Source organism: Athene noctua, chromosome Z (genome assembly GCF_965140245.1).
Source record: "Athene noctua chromosome Z, bAthNoc1.hap1.1, whole genome shotgun sequence".
In the NCBI taxonomy this organism is placed as follows: Eukaryota; Metazoa; Chordata; class Aves; order Strigiformes; family Strigidae; genus Athene; species Athene noctua.
In genome coordinates, this window is record NC_134077.1 from 80,663,033 (window position 1) to 80,682,390 (window position 19,358).

General features: G+C 44.3%; 1 protein-coding gene across 10 annotated transcripts in view; it reads right to left on the reverse strand.

The window, feature by feature from the left end:
* Nucleotides 1-15,227: 15,227 nt before the first annotated feature.
* PALM2AKAP2 (PALM2 and AKAP2 fusion) overlaps nt 15,228-19,358 on the reverse strand; it is a 262,585-nt gene continuing 258,454 nt past the window's right edge. For all 10 annotated transcript variants that reach the window (XM_074932056.1, XM_074932057.1, XM_074932061.1 and 7 more), the window contains one exon: nt 15,228-15,376. In XM_074932056.1, the coding sequence (XP_074788157.1) occupies nt 15,284-15,376 (93 nt within the window). In that variant the 3' untranslated portion in view covers nt 15,228-15,283. The remainder of the gene's footprint in view (nt 15,377-19,358) is intronic.

Below are 19,358 nucleotides of genomic sequence, written 5' to 3' on the forward strand. Positions count from 1 at the left end.
CGCATGCACGCACATCCCTCTGCTGCTCTCATTGCCAGTTCACACACGAGAGGCTTTTGTACAGCTGGAGAACGCCCTGCACTCGTCGACTGCTTGCTGCTTCTCTTCCTGGTGTAGTTTCGACAGAGGTCAGATGACCCAGGGGAATTTCTCTGTCCCAGTTTAGGAAGTTAAAATGCCCTGATCAAGTAATTGCTGCAATTTGGGGTGGTGTTTTGTTTTTTATTTGAATTTTTTTTTTTTCCCTTTTGGCATCCATCACATGTCAGAGGAGTCTGAGTGGCTGTGGGGGCAGGGGATGGCTGTGTGCTTTTTTTGTCTGGCAATTTGTGAATTCCCTTTACCACCAGCTCTTTTTAATTTCTTCTGTGCAAACACGTTGTTGGCTCTGTTGCTCTTACCTGCTCCCATCTGCCCTGCTGCTGCATCGTCCCCCTTATGTCAGTGTTGTTTCAATCAGGAATTACACCAAAAAAGAAATTAAAAGGGAAAAAGCCTGGTTTTGGTAACCTGCCTCCCACAAATTCCCACTCCACCTGCCGCATCCTTTGGCTTTACAGTGTGGGAATTTTCAAGAGGAGGAGAAAAATCCCAATTTATCCAAAGACATCAGTGACCGCTGCACCCCAGTAACCAGCTAACTGCGCTGGAGGCTGGGGTGGCTGAGAGCCCACCTCCTGGGAAGTGTTTTCCAGTCCCAGCCCCTCGGGGAGGTGGCTGTGCCTCTCAGCAGGTGCTGATGCCATGAGCAGCTTTGCAGCTTGAAGTCAGCCTCCAATTTTGCTTCTACCCAAGGGGGTCAAGTGAAGAGACCCACCCCAAGCAGCTTGGGGTCCCAGCAGCCACGATGGAGTGGCTGGCCAGAGGCACAAGAAGCTCTTGTAGCAGGATATGGCGCAAGCAGGCTGCCAGCTCCAAGGAAGATGCTTGTGGTCCCAGCTGCAGGAAATACTGGGAGGATATTTGTCAGCCTCAAAAAATGCTAACTTAAATGATAATGATCTAATTCTGCACTGGTTTAATGAATCATAACAGGCAGAATAACAATCTGTTCTAGGAAGATTTATGATGATTACTTTAAAAAATAAATTAATGATTAATTGAAAGAACAATGTAAAAACTTCCATCTGTTGCACTCTCTATTGATTCAGGTGACATTTACTCAATCCCTGTGTACTCATGGCTCAAGAGTTTCACTCTTAGTTTGGTTGTGCAATAATTTTTATTTTATATTTTGACTCAAGGAAAAAAAGCTTCAAGAACTAACAGGGAAAGGAGTGGGTAATTGTCTGCTAGAATGATTTGCTGTTAGACAATTCAGTTTCACCAGAGAATTTGGTTTTTTTGAGGTCAAAATACGACTAGCCAGCTGTAAAGTATGTGGGTTGTTCCAACAGTTGGCTTTTTTCCCCACATTTTCTTTTCTTTTGTTTTTATTCAGAAGTGGAACAAATCTTTTTCTCCAAACCCTGGAATATTTCCAGAGGATGGAAATTCCAGACAGCCTAACTGAAAACCCCAAAGCATCAGCCTGTGACCAGTTTAAGGAGCAAATACAACCAGAGGAATTGCCACGTTTCATTTAACCCAGGGAGCTCTGTCTTTTTCACCAGACATTGAGAGGGAAAGATAAATTACTTTGACACATTCAAGCTTCAATTTGAGACATCAGTTATTTTGGAGTGCAGAGGTATGTTACAGCCACTGTGCTTGAGAGACTGCAGATCTGCTCAACTCTTAAATAGGGGTATTTTTCCTCCACACTTTGTTGCAGGTACAGGCTGCCTGGCTTATTCATCTGACACTCTCTACATTTAGGTGGTATTGTGTTATGCTTAATGCTACTCAGACCTAGATAGCTAATGAAATGTGCTAAATACCATTAGTCATTTCATGAATACCATATATATTTCCAGGATATTATGAGTGTTCGTTCACATTAAATGTACGTTTTAGAACTAGTTCTCTTGGAAGGATGTAATTTCACATCAGTAATTGCAAACCAGTAAGAGTTTAACCCAGGCTCCAGAATGTTTTCCACTGCAAAATACTTTTCATGAATACCATATTCATGTGATGCCACAAAGACTTCAAAATTTCTATTCTCTACCATCAGATTTTCCATGAGGCCCATTCTCATATTACTAATAGGGACATTTGCATCCACTTTAAAATATGTTCGTGCGGCATAAATACAGTGAAGCCTTAACAGCCTTAAGAGAGTGGCCCTTGGCATTTAGTAAAAATGGACCTATAGAATCACTAAGACTAGTCTAAAAGCAAAAATACACTGGTGTAGCCTGCTCAAAAAGGAACACATTGTATTAGGGCATCCCTCTATAGAGTCATCTTGTCTGGAGGCCTGCTAGAGGCCAGCTCAGCACCATGTTTCACCAGCTCTTGAACATGGGTCAGTCTGTCCAAATAAAGGTGTTTAATGTCTCCCTGTGGTGATGTTATACAATCCTATGCAGTATTGCGTTGTTTTTTTTTTTTTTAAAAAAAAAAAAAAAAGAAACAAAAAAAAGATTATAGTTACTTTTTCTTTCTGAACAGGGTTGCTGTAGGGATTTCAGTACACTGGGGCAGCCAGGCTTGACAGGTACCAGCATTTTGGAGCTTGATCTTCAGCACTCCTCATCTGAAAAGGTCCTTTTGACATCCAGAACTGCAATCCAGTGGGGGCATGTGAGCCTGCTGATGGGATCTGTGATTTACAGTCTCTAGCTGGCGAGTAATTATTATATAGTTACAGTCACTGGTTGGCATTTAATTATAATTGCCCCTGTCCTCACAAGGTGTGTGGTTCTGCTCACAGACCTGGGGGAGACGGAGGAGTGGTGGAGGCTGCTCAGCAAGCAGGGTGCATGGGACAGGAGTGGCTCCTGGCAGCTGCTGTATCACCACAGTGATATGGCATCCTGGTCCAGGGCAGTGGTCTTGTGGGATCCAGAGCCACCGATGGTAGATCCAGATGCCTGGATGTAAAAGACCGCCCCAGCAATTTTGTTTCAGCTGCTCTGGAAAACAACATCCAGGCTGTTTGGAACCTCACAGTGCTGGTGTCAGTGTCTGTAACACAATAGCTGGTAAGTCCACCATTGCAGTAATAAACCCATGCTCTTATGGGTGCACCTTGAGGTGTCTCAGACCCTGAGACTCCTGGGCCAGCAATCCAGCATTCAGGAGGTGCAGCACTGCCAGACATGTTGAGATCACTTATGGGGACATCTGCTGTCCTCTGCTGCTCATAGGAGGAAGAGAAAGCCCAGGCCACAGGCAGTGTGAGGCCATGGTGTCTCTCATTCCCCCATGCCTTGAGGCCTCATCCATTGCCTCACAGGAGCAAAGCCCAGTGTAGTGTGAAGGCTGGAGAATGGATTTGCTCCATGGAGAGACCACATGGTGTGCACTGGTGTGAGACATGGTGAGGAAGGGTGACCCCATGCCAGGGAGGTCCACCAGCCTTCCCTTGGAATAAGCTGGTGCTCCCCATCACTTTGAGAACAACATAGGAGAGCAGTGAGTAGCTGGAAACTGTCCAGTTTCCTTTGGGACAGATGCTGTCTGACCAAGCAGCACCAGAAACCTGCATTGTCTTGCTTTCACTCCCATATGTCATTTTTTGGTCTGTTTTTTTCATTTCAGTTTCCTGCTTACCTGGTTGGAGTCTCCTGTGGGCTTCTACCTCTGCTGGAAAGACAAAACAGAGCATCCCCGACACACACTTCTTGCTGAGTTGGCTTCTTTTTTCTTTAGCTTGAGGAATTTCGGTGATTAATAGTGCTGACAGCTAACTGTATGGCTTAACATTAATCCTCTCCATGGAAGCAGGAAAAAATGGTTCTTGAAGTAGCTAGCATCTGCCTGATCAGCTGGACCACAAAAAAAATCCTGCTGTAGTTCTTAGATAAGCTCCAGATAATCCTGGCGCTAAATGACTTTCTTTGTGTGTGTACATCCTCCTTTTCATTAATATTCATGTATTTTTAAAATTGTTGTCAGCATATATGGGTTTGGCATGGAAGCATTGCAAAGTTCAAGAGTGTGCAGGCAACAATGGACTTGAGAAATGGGATGAAACAGATTATCCTAGAACTACAGCTTAAGCAATCCTATGTTGAATATAGCAAAAATGGACAGGCTGGAAAAATTAAATAACAATAGCAAAGACATGACTGTTAAAAATTTCACTACTGAATGAGCTACAGTCAATAAATCTGTGAAAACTTGGTTCAAAACCAAAAACTGCCCTCCCCTTCCTATGTGCTCTCCAAAGCTATTTAAAAATAATTTTGGTTATCTGCTTCACATTTTCTGTTTTTATGTAACTATGAAAACTTTTATGGTAATGGTGAATGGGTACCAAAAAGCCTACAAACACATTTAAAGAATAATAAGTTTGAGAAAAAGCATTAAGGATGAATAAAAGCTCTGTAGAAGAATGAGCATGTGAGTAAATTTGACTTGGGATTTAAAGACTGGAGAGGAACTGTGTGTGAAGTGAGGGTGTGAATTAGAGGAAGACTATACACAGAACATTTTGGAAAGGTTAATGTTTCAGAATAAAGGAGAAAAAAAAAATATTAAGTCACCTATCCTTGTGGAGTGAGGTGAGGGAAAAAGAAGAGCAAAGGCAAGAGAAGTGCTAGTTTTCCTGAGCTGGTAGGACCTTTACTAGGTAACTCAGGTACAATTGGAATGAGTATCTCTTCATAAGCCTGTGGCTCCATGGAGGTAAGAATGGCAGCTGGCAGAGGCCATCAGGATAGTGGAGACAAAAGGGACAAATCTGTCCCATTTTCCATTCATAAATGCTCAAAGATACAGGCTCTGCCTTGTGCTTTGTGTAAGGCATAGTGGGTTTTGAGGAGAAGAGGGAAGGCAAAATATGTCTTTAAATCTTAGTTCTCCTGAACACACCCTTGCCTGGTTATCTAGATGTTTTCACCTGACAGTTCGCAGGTTAGCCCTTTGCATGGCTAAATTTACATTTTGCAGGCAGGTAAAGCAAGCGCTGAAGCCATCACCTGCAGTAAGCCCCCAGTGATAACCACCCTGGACATTCGGAGCAGGCAGATGGTAACTCACAGGCTCTTTCTGTTTACTGTGCTGGGCTGGGTCCTGAACACAGAAATTGACAAGAAAGATTAACTATAGTTTTAGTCTCTTGGGTGCTTAAATTTTCCAGGCTATTTTATGCACAACATCCTGTCAAACACATTCACATTGTTTAAAAAACCCCAAGAAACTGCATATGCAAACGAAAAGCTGCAGATGCTGTGGCACACTGGGGACATTTATGAGCATCACCACCCTCTTTGTCTGTGTGGCAGCTCTTCCAGTGGGGTGTTTACTAAACCTGTGCAGCTCAGAAATAAAAACCACAAGAACCTCAGTAACAAGCTCTCAAACCCTTTCCTTGATTACAGAGCACCATCTGCTCAGGGCTAGGCAGGTCCTCCATGGACCACTTGCAAGCCTCTCATTGGAGCTGGTGGTGGCTGCTGAATGCAGCCCAAGGTGGTTTTGGGATACGAAGTTGCATGGCTGTGCCTATCACTGTTTGTCTCACTGCAGACAGTCCCCAATGCCAGCTGAGGACTTCCAGGCAACCTGACATCACGAGGCACAGCAGGTAGCAGGGATAACCCTGTTTTTTAACACTTGCTGCAGCCACACCTGGCCAATTATCCAGCTTGCAGCCTAAGGGTGGGGGCACTTGTTTGGGGCTGGCAGGGTGGAGAGGTCCTTGGGACAGCAAGGAAAGGCTCCAGCATTCTCCGTGAGGGTGGCTGTGAGGCTACAGGGTCCTGTGTCCATACCCACTTTGGTTCCGGGCAGTAGTGGGAAATGACACCGATGGGGTAATCTTCATCAGACAACAGAGCAGAGAGGTATGCTGAGGTAGGCAAGCTGCAGCCCTGATGCTGGAGGAGCCTTCCCTGGAAAGCAGCAAAGGCTGCTGAGGCTCTGCAATCCCATGCAGAGCTGTCCCCTCCATTTAACACACAGGGAAGATACGTCTGGGGTTTCCTAGGCCCACAACTCTGCATCAGACAAGATGCTCCAGGAGAAAGCTCCTGGCTCTGGAGAAGGCTCATCTAGATAGGGCAATGCAGGTCTCTTTGCATGCTACTCAGAAGAATTTTAGCTAGCACCCTCCCAGGCAGCTAGCAAATGAACAGCTTTGGCAGATTTTGTGTATCCTTAGGACTCTAGTATAAAGACATTAATATATAAAAAGACATTAATGGGACTAAAATATTGCATTTCTTCTCCTTTCTCTGAAGGGTCCCATTGTATCTGCAGGAAATTTTGGAGTTGAAGAGGGGTATCGGGTAAAAGGTACCAGGGAAGCAAGAAAGTCTGGGCATCTTTCCAGCCATATTGTTACAGCTAACTTTTTCTAGGCTGCACTTCTGTAATGTCTAACAAGCAGGAATAAAGATACATACCACTGTAAATTTTAGCTGTGTGGCAAGGCAGCTGCTGTTACTGGTGTCTGTTACTCCCTTGCCCCTTCATTTCAGCACTCTGGGGTATTCAAGGCCTTGCTGAGGTAAGACTGTGCTTTTATGCCCCATTGTGTAGTTGCTGAACCACCCATACTGGTCAAGAGCAGCACTGCTTCTTCCCACTGCAACCTCTGCATTGCCTGGCAAGTTCCTCTGCGTGGTTTCATACCTCCAGTTAACCGCATATGGGGAGTAGGGAGACATCTCACAGCAGCTTTACCCATTTTAGCATGTCTGGCCATGAGCTTTCAGGCACCCTCTGCAAGGACACATAGCCAGGGCAGCCTAGGGCACAGCAGACAGATGCCCAGAGACTAAACTGAGAGAGTGACCTCCCCTACATTTAAAACCACACTGATTTAATATTTGTATACAGGAAGGGAACAAGAAATTAAACAAGAGTCGAAAAATAAGGCCCTCTGAGTCACTGAAATGCTGGTTTGATCCTTTAGCGCTGGTGCATCTTGATAATCCTTGGAAACATCCTGTAAAGCTTAGACAGACTATACTGACTTATCTTTTAATTTATAAACTCAAATATTATAAATAAATTATGGGCCTCATGAGCAATGTATAATTCAGCTATTTCCTGACTCCTGCTGGTCTCACCCAGCAAACAGTGGCCAAGAAGGACAACTGATCTGAACCTTATCCTGCACCCCCATAGTCTGGACCTGGCAGCATGTGAGACCCATGCTGTAACTGGCAGAGCTTTTTGTCTGGTTTCCAGAGAGCTTGGACATATATGCTTTTTGCTATATAGCTTCCATTCCTGCTCAAAAATTGTCTGAATATGCTTTCAGCTAGCTTCAGAAATGGCTCCCTGCATGAAAAATTCCCATCAGCAAGATTTTCCTCTATGTTTTCCACTGTTTATACCTCTCCTGTCTGACCTGCATTATTTCTTCCCCTCTCCCTCCATTCCTGACAGAAATTTTCACTTTTTTATACATCAAGTCCCACAATTTGCAATTAACTTTCTCTTTAAAAACAGCCCTCTCCACCTTATACAAGCTCAGCTTGCCTTCTCTGCAGCACTCCATGGTTGGAGCTTGGCTCAGTTGTTTTCCTCAAACACAGCATTAAATAAAAGCTGTAACTATGCCCCTTTTGGCATGAGTAACACAACCAAGAGAAGGTTTTTGTTTCACCTGGCTTAACCCCAACACCCTTTCAAGTCAACGCCAGTAACATAGACACATCATTTTATAGTGCTTTGGCACAAGCTCAATCCATGGGATTCCAGCTGGGTTCAGTGATGTGTGGCCCTCAAAGAAAAAGGTCCTTAGAGTTATTTAGGTATCTAAGTGCTTTGGTACATTTGGATCTCGTCCATTTAATGTTTATCTCATGGGTTTATCCATCTTTTCATGGGGTGCTTTGGCAAAGATGTGTAAATCCAGTTGAACACCTGAGGAGAGGAAACCAGCCTGGAAGTGATCCTGACTGGAGGCTGATGAGGCCCTGCAGTGGTGATCAGTCAGGGACCTGTGGTTGGGGATTTGGTCTGATCAAGGGTCTTCTCCATCCCATGAGGCTCAGTGGAAGCACGGTGAAATACTTGTACTCATGGGAGCCATCTAGTCTTGCTGCCTGAGAACAGCCATGACTGGGGTGTGAATAGCATTGTATGGAGACCAGAAAGGAATAGTAGAGGGCAGGGAGCAGGAAAGGGTAATACTGTGAAAGTCTGGGTTCACCTTGAGCAGGTGCTGTACCCCAAAGCCATGCTCCTAGAAACAAATAAACCTTACCAGGGAGTGAGCAAGCGTCCTACTTTAGCACCTTCCTTCTTTCACTTCAATTAAGTAGGGCTGAATACTTTCTGCCTCCTCCACGCAATGTGGGGGTGACAAAGCTGCCCAGCAAGCCAATTCCCATTGTGTATCAGGAAACTCCACCTTTCTCCATAGCCATGACGCTTCACAGAGACTGGAGATCTTCCTTCCTTTCTAATGACTGGTTTATTTGTTTGAAACACTTTTGAAGCCTTGCTTGAGTGCTGTGAACTGCTGCTTCATAAGGGTTATGTCATTATCCATGTATTTTTGCTAGCATTTTCCTTGCTTCTTGTGTTTCAGGTGCAACTTGAGGACTTTATCTTAAGGTAACACCGAGAGAGTTCAACTTTCCCAGATGCTACAAGAGGAAGAATTGCTTCTTGGGGCCATTTGCACATAAGCATTCTACCTCACTCTGAGCCACAGCTTCTTGTCATCACTGACATCTCAAGAGAAATGCAATACTCTGGTCTGCCTGCTGTGAATGTGAAGCCCTCCTGTCTTTGTGGCACAGTTTCCAGCCTTCTACTCTTTCCCCCTGCCCTGCATACACCTTTCTAGCCAGCAGCAGCCCTCACAGCAAGAGTTCAGTGTGGCATGGCCCCTTGCAAAGTGTTTTGTATGCCCAGTCACAGCCCTGCACGAAGCTGCCTGCTGAGGCAATACAGAGTTTGCAATTGCTCCCAACAAGTGCTGGCTAGGGAGGTCTGGTGCACTCCAGAATCTCGTATCAGAGGCGACGAGTCCAGGGCACTGAGGGTGCATGCGAAGTACAGCAGTGTCTTCTGGGGTCCCCATCCCAACTTACTTCCACTGGGAAGCTTGTGAGATGTGTCATGGCTCTCTTCCTGATCCTTTGCTGATCCCAAGAGGGCTTACTGTGTGAGTAATGTGGATGCCATCGCAGTGGGCTTGGCACTGAGAGGGCCCTGAGACTGATGCATCAGTCAGCTCATCCGTCCCGGGTATTGGGTGCTCCGAGAACTTGGTTTCCAGAGGATATCCTTGGAAATGAAGATCTTCCCATCGCCAGTGCAAACCACCCTCCAGATGTCACTGCTGCCACACAAATCCCCTCCCCTTCCATGCTGCTTGCAGTAACAAAGAATGTGATAAGGTAGCTTTGCACACTTTTTTTCTTTCTTCATTGATTTTTCTCACCACTGCTGCCACACTCTGGAACAAGGCCTGTAACATTTCCAGCTCCTGGTGGCACAGCGCCCTGAATTCACTGCAGAGATGATACATGCCTGGGACCGAGCAGGAGCTCTCACACTACATATTTAGTGCTTACTGTAAAAGCTTTCTTCCTGGAGACCATTAATAAAGCAGTGGGTTACATTGTCAGTTAATCAGGGCTTAGGCAGAGCTAGTAGCAGACCCCAAGATGTGGATAGTATTTTGGGGCTTTTCTGTTGCTGCCTGGGTTTTTTGTTTGTTTGGGTTTTTTAATATTTGTTTTTCCCCCTGTGCTGTCACTGATGTGGCAGGATAGCCCCTGTCCCTTGGTCTTGCACCATGTGAAACACTGGGATGCTGTTCAGTCTTTAACCTGGGGAGGAGTGCAGGGCTGGACCCACACACTGCCAATGGTTTCCTGGACTGCCCATCCTAGTCAATTCAATTACTAGAACAGAATCAAAAGTCACCTTTAGTGCTAATGTCCATGCCAATATTTGTAGCTGTGGTCTTGCCTAGCCCTGTCCCTCAGCTACAGCTTGTGGTTCTCTGACTTGGTTTCCTTACACTACAGACCTCATTTGTGGTTTTGTTTTTGTTTTTTTTTTAATCTCCTGTTCCCACTTACAACTGAAAACACTGTACCAAATGCTCTCCCTCCTTCAAAAGCAGTTTAATTTGTCCTGCCTCTGCAGATATCCTTTGTCTCTCCATTTGCTTTGTTATTGTGCTGGGACCTCTTAAAGCCACCTACAACTATTAGAAGCACAATATCCTCACTTTATATGGGACTATATAGGAAATGATGTATAAAATGGCTCTTTTATAGTCCTTAACTACTTATATGGGATGAGTAGTGGGATATTTATATGGGATAAATAGTGGGACAGGTATATGGGATAAACTGGTTCTTTTATAGTCCTTAACCTTATATGAGACTATGGCAGAAATGATGGGTAAAGTAGCTTTTGTACTCCTTAACTACTTTGTAAATATACTCTAAAGCTTGGTGCATGCCATTTTGGCTACGCCATGGAGTGACAGGGATTTTAGATGTGATAAGTGTGTGTTATTAAACAAATACCAACAGTTGGTAACAGCAGACCACATTGCAAAAATTCCTGAGCTGCTGCCACCCACTGGCGTCACTGCGTTAGTTTTGCAATGTTTAAACGCTCCCCTGCAAATGTCCAGTTTCCACTTTTAATTCTCATAAAACCCACAGGAGATCTAGGAGGAGTTCCCTTTCCCACTGTGTGCCAACAAGTCCAATACATTATCCCTCTTAGTACAGAGCAAGGAAAAGCAAAGGAAGACAGAAAGCCTCGTCTGTATTGAAAAGACAGTAACATGTTTTTCTTCATAGAGACCAGATCCATTTTCAGGCTTGTTTTTTAACCCGTTTTCTGACTTCCAGCAGTATTACTAATTGGAAAAAAAACCCACGGCCAACTTTTCTCCATAGACATTTCTCATAATGTGTGCACAAGGGAGAGGAGGGCTGGTGTTACGGCAAGCACAGACCGAAACGCTGCGCTTGGCCCTAGCCAGCTCCTACTGAAACCACATGTGTCCTCCGCCTCCTCCCAGGGGCTGTGGAGCAGGTTCATAATTAAGTGCCTAACTATTCCTGGCACAGGGAGGGATGAACCTGCCCAGTTCCTAACAAGTCCCTGCAGCTGCCCATGCACCTGCTACTCCTGCACTTTCCAGCTCCCACAGGCAAACGTGACGGCAGCTTCCTAGCTGGGGTGAGGGATGGGGTCTCACCTGGTCTACCTGACCATGAAAACTGGGGTGAGGGGCTGCAGCAATGGGCAAGTGGCTGGTTGCTGCAGCTGGGCATGTGAGAAATGGATGACTGGCTGAAATTACATGCTTTTCTGTGAAGGATGGCAGAGGTGCTGCAGGTGTGAAGGAAGCAAGGTAAGAAAGCTCGTGCAATTCATCACGAACCAGATCTGGCCTCTGCAACTCTCCACAAGCATGTTAATTGGAAAGAAATACTTGGGGATGCTTTGTATCTCCAGCTGACACCAGTAAGTGGAGAAAAGGAGATCTTTCCTGCCTCTAGACAAAAAGAGCACAGACAAGAGCGGGGGGAGAGACCAACCAACTGCCTTGGGAGGTGGGACACAAGCCACTCTCTTCCAGCCATGTGCTGCTTGCAGGGGTACACCTTCCTCCAAGAACATGACAAAACAGGAAGCTTTATAGAAACACAACACAGGTTTCTGTTTTAATGAGAAAATAATTATATACTTGCATTGTAGGCCTCACAGTCACTATAAAACAGAAGCAGGATAACATTTAAGTGGTTAACATACAGAAAGCCAGGTATTGTTGAAACTGGTTGATAAGTCATGACAAGGATGCCGCCTTTTGGTTGCCAAACATGTCAATGCTACTGTATTTTCCTTCAGATAATGTCAGTACGGAGCAAGATGAAGCCCAAACTGGCAGCTTTTAAAACAAATTGTTCAGAAAACCTGCACTGTAACCCCAAACTGATTATAATCACAAATGCTAATGCTTAACTATTTCTCAATACACAATTTCATTAAAACCAGTCTTTGCCACGGGAAAGGATCTGAGCATTTCTTTTGTGGAGACAAAGTTAACTCTGCAATAGTGCTCTTTTGTTGCATTTGATATAGTTATATATAGATAGATATGTATTACTGTCGTATACTTATAAACACCTAAGCTTGGTAGCATGCAAATGAAATAACAGAGGCAAGTAAACTGCATTGCACTCGTGTTACCACAGCACTGAATGTGCGCTGCTGACTGCGAGTGTCCATAATTTCTGGAAGAGAAAAACTCTGCTGGGTGGAAAGTTTGACTGCCCTGGACAGATACATGCAAATACTTTTGCTGCAGGGGCTAAAAGCTGATGTTTTTAGCACAGAGGACTCATGCCTGGCCTCCCCCCCCGCCCCCTTTTCCTTTCCAGTTGTTCCAGAGGAACAATTTAATTTTCACTTCAAAGACTGAGGGCTGATTTTGGTAGTAGAGGAGGATGTGGCTAAGCATGAAGAGATGTCTTATGATGGGTGATCAATGTCACTGGCTTCAAGTGAGAGATCAGGCAGAAAAAACAGGTTAAAGAAAATAAAGATGGAGGTTCCTGGGAAAGGCAGCCCAGGGCTGCCCTGGTCTCAGGGAGAAAATACTGGGGGGAACCCTGAAGACGACCTCACTGTAAGGGGCCATGTCCTTTGTTCAGGAAACACCTTCCCAGTGTCACTTAAGCTCTCCCCAACAGTGGAGTGAGCCAGGACTCCTTTTGGTACAGATGTGCAGAGCTCACAGACACGGCTACATGACGTATGGCCTCACTAAAGGGCTGCATTGGTGGTGTTGCTTTTCCTACAGTCTTACGGTAACAACCCACCTGCAGACGTGTATCACTGTTCACTGTCGATTGCCATGTCTGCACAATGGGTCCCCTTCATTAGGTATGTAACTCCTTCACAGGCATGGTGCCTCCCCACGCACCAGGGTCTAGAGAGCATCCTTGAGATAAGCTCGCTGCCCTTATCACAGTGAACACTCAGTTCAGCAGCGTTTTCTTCTGTTCAGTAGCACTTAGGGAGACAAATGACAGAACTGAGTTAACAGGTATATATAATTTTATTTGCTACAATTCCCTGAAAATAAGCCTCAAAATGATATTGTCCATGGACAGAAATTACATGCCAAAGGTGGGGAGTGAGATGGGGGGAGGGGATAATTTGGTTGCAAGCTCTGTGTTTGTTTAAGAAAAGCACCAGAAGTATGTTCACAGTATCAGTACTCATTTTAAATGAGCTCACTGTTTGAGAATAAAACAGCACAGCAGGTCATGAAACCAAGGAAAGGTTTAAGGGAGGACCAGTATCCTGTCTGATGAATTTTTAAAAAGATGTCAAAATAATAATTGCTTGTTTACAAAAAAGACAGAGTATTCTACATAGAAAAAAGCTCAGTGTCTTTTTTTCTATCACTTCCTGAACTTGTTGATTTCTAGTCCAGAAATTATGGTTCCCAGCTGTAAAATATTCCTATTGTATTGCTTGCGTGAAAAGAAAAGAGTAAACCCGCAGCCTCTATACTACATACAAATACAAAGCACAAGAATAAATACCACATTTCTTTTCCTAATTGTCAGCTTACAAAACTGGTCAATACTTTGCAATTGTGACTCATGCAAATACCATGTTGGGTCAAATTTTAATATCACAAATACTGCATTAACTCAGTGCCTTGTTTTTATATCCCCTTTCAGAAAAAAAAAAAAAAAAAAAAAAAGAAATTAGCACTCACCCCTACAGCTGGTAAACAGCTTTGGAGAAAATAATCAGTACACATACTGCCACACACTTTCTGGTACGCCAGCCTCATGCACACACCCGCACGCACACACATGCACGCACACACACACACACACACACACACAGAACCACACTAATCCTTCACTGCTGATCCCAAGCCTAAGCTATAACTAAAGGCTCTATGGTTTGCTTGTAGCACTGAAGACACTGGCTGAACGGCAAAAATAATGTTTTCTTCCCTTGTCTGATCTTCCTTGCTCACTCCTTCCAACTCATTATGCCCTTTAGCACTTTTGTTGCCTGGAAATGTGAAGACTTCCACAAAGCACTCTACTTCAAAGGCTTTTTATGTTGTATAAATATAGTTGAAGACATAACTACCTCTCTTCATTTCATACCTCTTTCTAGGCCAGAGTCTGGCTTAGTTCAATTATTGCCTCATTTAAAAATTAAATGTTCTTTATTTGTATCCCTTTCCCACTACCTTTCTAATTCAAATTATCCATCTTCATAGATTTTACACATACGCCATTCTCTTCCCTCCCCACCATCAAAAAATACAGATGATCTAAATACAGATTTTCTATTTAGAAACTTTGTTACGTAAATATGTTCTGAGAACCTGGAGCTCAGGTGATATTGCAAGCATATAGGATCCTAAAGCTAAGGTAATCCATTTGGCTTAGCTCTCATCCCCATCTATTCCACTCCTAAATTGTGATGGCTTGTGTATGCAACACAAGGACTGTTTTACTGAGTCTGCTGGATTGTACATCTGCAGTAACTGCCTCCTTGTTTTGTTTTTCCTTTTAAACAGATAAATTACTAGACAGGGGAGCAAACCACCACCCCCACCCCCACCCCCTCCAATCCCAAACCCAACATTTCAGTCCCCCTCAAAGAAAGAGCAACAGAGGGCAATATCGTGCTTTGTGGCCATTTTTGTAGCCTGGTTTTGTTGGTTTTTTTTTTGTATGCCAAAGTACTGCTGATGGTCTTGGTGCAGTGGCTCTGGGAGGCTGAGGAACTGCAGGCGGGTCCGAGAGGAGCTGCTAGGGGAACGGTGATCCGGGGGCAAGGCAGGGCAATTCAGTCAGTGGGAAGAATGAGCGTGAGCCCTGGCTGCACGTTCCTCCATGCTGACCTCCCACCATGCACCTGTAGCCTCTCCAGTCCATGGGGATAACCGCTCCCTTGTCCCCCTGCCAAGGGCTCCCACCCCCTGCACCTCTCCATTGCACTATTTCAGAGGGAGGATGGAGGGAAGGAGAAGAGGGTATTTTCTAGGTGGGCTTTTCCTTGTTTTAGGACTGCCAGGAGTTGGATCATTTCTGTGTCTATGTGCATCACTGAGTTTGTTGTGTGTTTAATAAATACTAGCCTAAAATGCTGCTGCTTTCATGGTGGTTTTTGTGTTTGTTTTTTTTTCTTCCTTTCTCTTTTTTTTGGTTTCGGCATGCCTGGTCGCTGTCTTCACACTGCAGTGTAGTTATTCGTCCTCCTCCCGGTTGGCATAAATGCCAGCTTCCCAACGCAGCGCCAGAGCACTCTTTCTGCGGTTCACCCTGGTAGCCTCGAGGACCTGGTCAGGAGAGAAAGGGAGAACACAGCACATCACTCAGCTGCCCTTGGTCCCTGTGCCAGGGTGCTCTGCACCACACTCCTGGGCAGGCAGTGACCAACCAGGCGACCCCTTCCCACAGGGCTCCCAGTGCCGCACTGTGTGCAAACTGGGAGGACTCATGCAATGAAGCACTTGATAATATGAGGGGGGGGGGGGGGGAGGAGGATGGCACACAAAAGCAAAGCCACACCACAGGAGGATAGGAGTGGCAGGAGTTGTTGGGCAGCACCCAGCTCGCCCCAGCCACCCCTTACCACCGCAGCTGCTTACTGTCCCGTCCCTACTTGGGGGAAAGCAGGGGACAGGGTCTCGGTCCTCTCCCCAGAGGCAGCTGCACACCTTCAGTACCAGAAGCCAGTGACCACCTGTCAGCTTTGTCCAGATGCTGCTTTGGGGCTGCATGTGCAGCCTAGAAAGCAGTATGCTGCTTATTTCAGCATGTCACCCCCGCAGGCACAATTAGGCAGCCCTCCCCTACATCTTCCAGTGGTCTTTGGATTGCAGCTATGCCAATGGGAAAGCCTGTGCACTGTGATCAAAGTGCTCTTCGAGTGAAAAAATCACTCCGTGCATATGGGAAAGGAGATTTACACAAGGAGGACCTGCACATCCTGCAGAATCTGGTACAAGATGGTCCCTGATACATTTATATATTTTTCATACACACACATACAGAGTCACACACACATATAAAAATATGCACACTGTGTATGCATTACACATATGCACACATGCATACACAGAAACAATTAACTAAAAAAGTAAGAAACTGTTTTAATATGTGTTCTAACAAGGTTAAAAAAAAATCAGATGAAACCTAAAGGTGTTATTTGATGTGCATCTGATGTACTCCTCAGAAAATAATGTATAGCAGTGGCTGTTCTCCCAGCACAACAAGATATAAAGGGGTCTGGGGCCTTCTTACAGAAGCACATGGCAATGTTATTTTCTGACCGATACTGAGTTACAGCTCCATGATCAAAGTACAGAGCTGCTGATGTCCACTGCCCTCAACGTGTTTTAAACCAGCCCTCCCAGAGATGTAAACTTTTTAAATGTTTAACAGTCAGGTAAAAAAAAAAAAAGTAATTGTAAAAAAACCCAAACCAACAAATATGTGACTGTTCACTGAAACAGTGACTGACATCTCCGGTCCCTAATGCTTCCTGCAAACTGCTCTGCATACTTCCTGACTGCAGAAGAGTAGCTGGTCTTTTGAGAAAGGATGATGCTATTTTATTCTTCTGTGTAGAAAGTCAGATGTAGTGACGACTTAAGTTTTGACTGGAATAAAAACAAATAACTTAAGACTAAAGAAACTCTTCTTTCAGCTTGTGACAAGCTGTGGTTGGAAAAGTACCTAGGTACAAATGGCTCATGTACAGGCAATATGGGGAAATCAGCTCTGAACTGCCAAATGAAATTACAGGGCATAACTTTGCTTATGGAAATGAGAACACACTTCTACATTTATGCTAAGACCCAGATTTCCATTCAGGAGCTGGGCATTGGGTGGAGTTTTTCCAGCTTTATTATTTCTTTACTCTCTTAGTTTCTTTTGACTATGACTATGAACAAGCCAAAGAACTAAAGGCAAAATCCAGTCAACAGAGATGATTTTGAGCTAAAGCTCCATCTGCTTCCTGGCACTGACCAGGCCTAGAAAAACTGGTCCAGATCCACAGGAGAGATTTTTTTTTTTTTGCTAAGATTTTGCCTGAAATCATGCCTCCTCTTTTTGCAAAGAAACCACCAGAAACAGAGACTTGGGCTCAGCAGTTTCTATTTCACCCGGTAGAGGGCAAATGTGCTCACAAATCTAACAATTCATCACAAAAAAAAAATTGAAATCAGTAAAAAAATTTCTTCTGAGACATCAGTCTGTAAGCAGCATACTGGAGCTCCTTCTGCAGAAGGGACGAGGACCAGTGGTTTGAACGACATGTTTGGCGTTCTGAGTGCATGGACCAAGGAAAGACAACCCAAACTGAACAATGGAGAAGCAAAACTAGGACTGGGTATCAGGGCATCATTTTATTACCTTCTCAGAATAAGAAAAATAAGACAGTGGCTGCTCCAGGGTTAGCAATGAAGGGGGAAGGAAAACCACCCACTTTTTTTTTTTTTTTAATAGCAACAGACAAATACTGCTAGACAGGAGGCCAGAATCAGATAATGATTAAATAAAACACAGAAAATTACTGATACAGAGAAATGATTACTTGTTTTAAGATTAATTTACTTATTTACTTATAGAAAACTGTTTAGCAACTTATTTACTTACTTATAGTGGTTTTTTTAATATTGTTAAGAATCCTGCTTGCTCAGACTGTTCTGTGAAATTTTACCAAGGACTACAGTATTCATGAAAACAAAACAGTTTACTGTGAAAATCTACCAGGGGCTACAATGTTCAGCAAAATATTATGCTCTGTCCTTGAAGGTGGCTGACACTAAGTAGTTGGAAATTTGCTAATGAGATAGTCATAGATGAATGGTAGAAGTTCGACTGGTTCTCTTAGATAAGATAGAAAAATAAACCGGCTGAAAACCACTTTTGTTATTCAAGAAATTGGCCAAGAGAATCTGCGCATGCTCCGGGGAAAAGTACAAGGTGAGGAAGACTATGAGCCTTCATCCCAAAGACCCCCAAAGACACCCCCCAGGAGGCAATGGGCAGGTGCAAAGAGAACATAAACTGCTGACACCAGCCTCTAGAACGAACCCAGCCCTACTCATGCATATATATATTTGTGTTATGTGACCCAATGAATATGGATATCCGCACTCTATGAGTTTTTGCTAAAGTGTGCGGTGGGCGTGCAAGCTTTGTGGAGAAATCCCCTTGCACCCCAGCCGGAGTAAACATACCTGCTTTATAACTCTATTCGAGTTGTAGAGGTTTTTTTTCCGTGAATCAGTACTGTTCTGCCACTGGATACTGAAATTTACATGAAAAGCCAGCAAATTCAGCATATGTTTCAAACCAAAACTGCTACTGTCACAGAATAGTGATATATTTAAATGAGGTCTGCTGAATTTGGTCTGAAGACTTATGCCAGTTGAAAATAAAATGGATTTTACATGATTTACAACAGTTCTAGGTCGGTGTCTTCCTTGCTGGAAATCACAATGTTGTGATGGGCTGGTGGCTTGCAACTGGGTTTCTTCCATTTATATCCCATCTGCAAATATGCCCAGAAGCTTGTCTACTTCTGCAAATGTTAGTGGTTACTCCAAGGAAAACTGTTTTCAGAATTATATCAGAGATACCATGAGGCCATTGAATGTGGACTTAGCCTTTGCAGGAAAACAAGTAGCGATGTCTGGCTTAGTACTAATACACAATACCCCGAAACAGTAGAGCAGATACTAATAAGCTAAAGGTCCCTTTGAATAGTTTCTCCAGAATTACTGTTCTAATCTACTGAGAAGAGTGCTTGACCTGAAATAACCCTTATTTTTACTCAGCTGTATCAGTTTTACACCCACTAGAGGAAAAAATGGGGTAATTATAGCATCCAACTGGAATGACTGAGTGGGGAATTGGGACTCCTCAATGCGGCATTGAATTCACAACCCAGGAAGCCACTTGCCTAAAATAGCAGATGACCTCCATTTTAAAATATTCTTGGCAGATATCAAGTCTGTCTGTAGACCCATCACGAGTCCAGCACCCATAGGATCTCCACAGCAGGTCAAAGGGAAGAGTGTTTTGCTTTTGTTGTTGTGCCTTTTTTTGGGATTTGTAACACACCGCATTTTGACCACATTACAAAATGCTACCTCGACATTTCATAAGTGTCCTCACTAATGATGCCCCATGTCAGCTGAGTGGGTGCAGGCAGAGTGACCCAGGTGGGGCCAGGCTTGGGTGGTCAGGGTGTCCTAAGGCAGGCAGCTCATAACTGCACGAAGACATATACTGAAAATCTCAAAG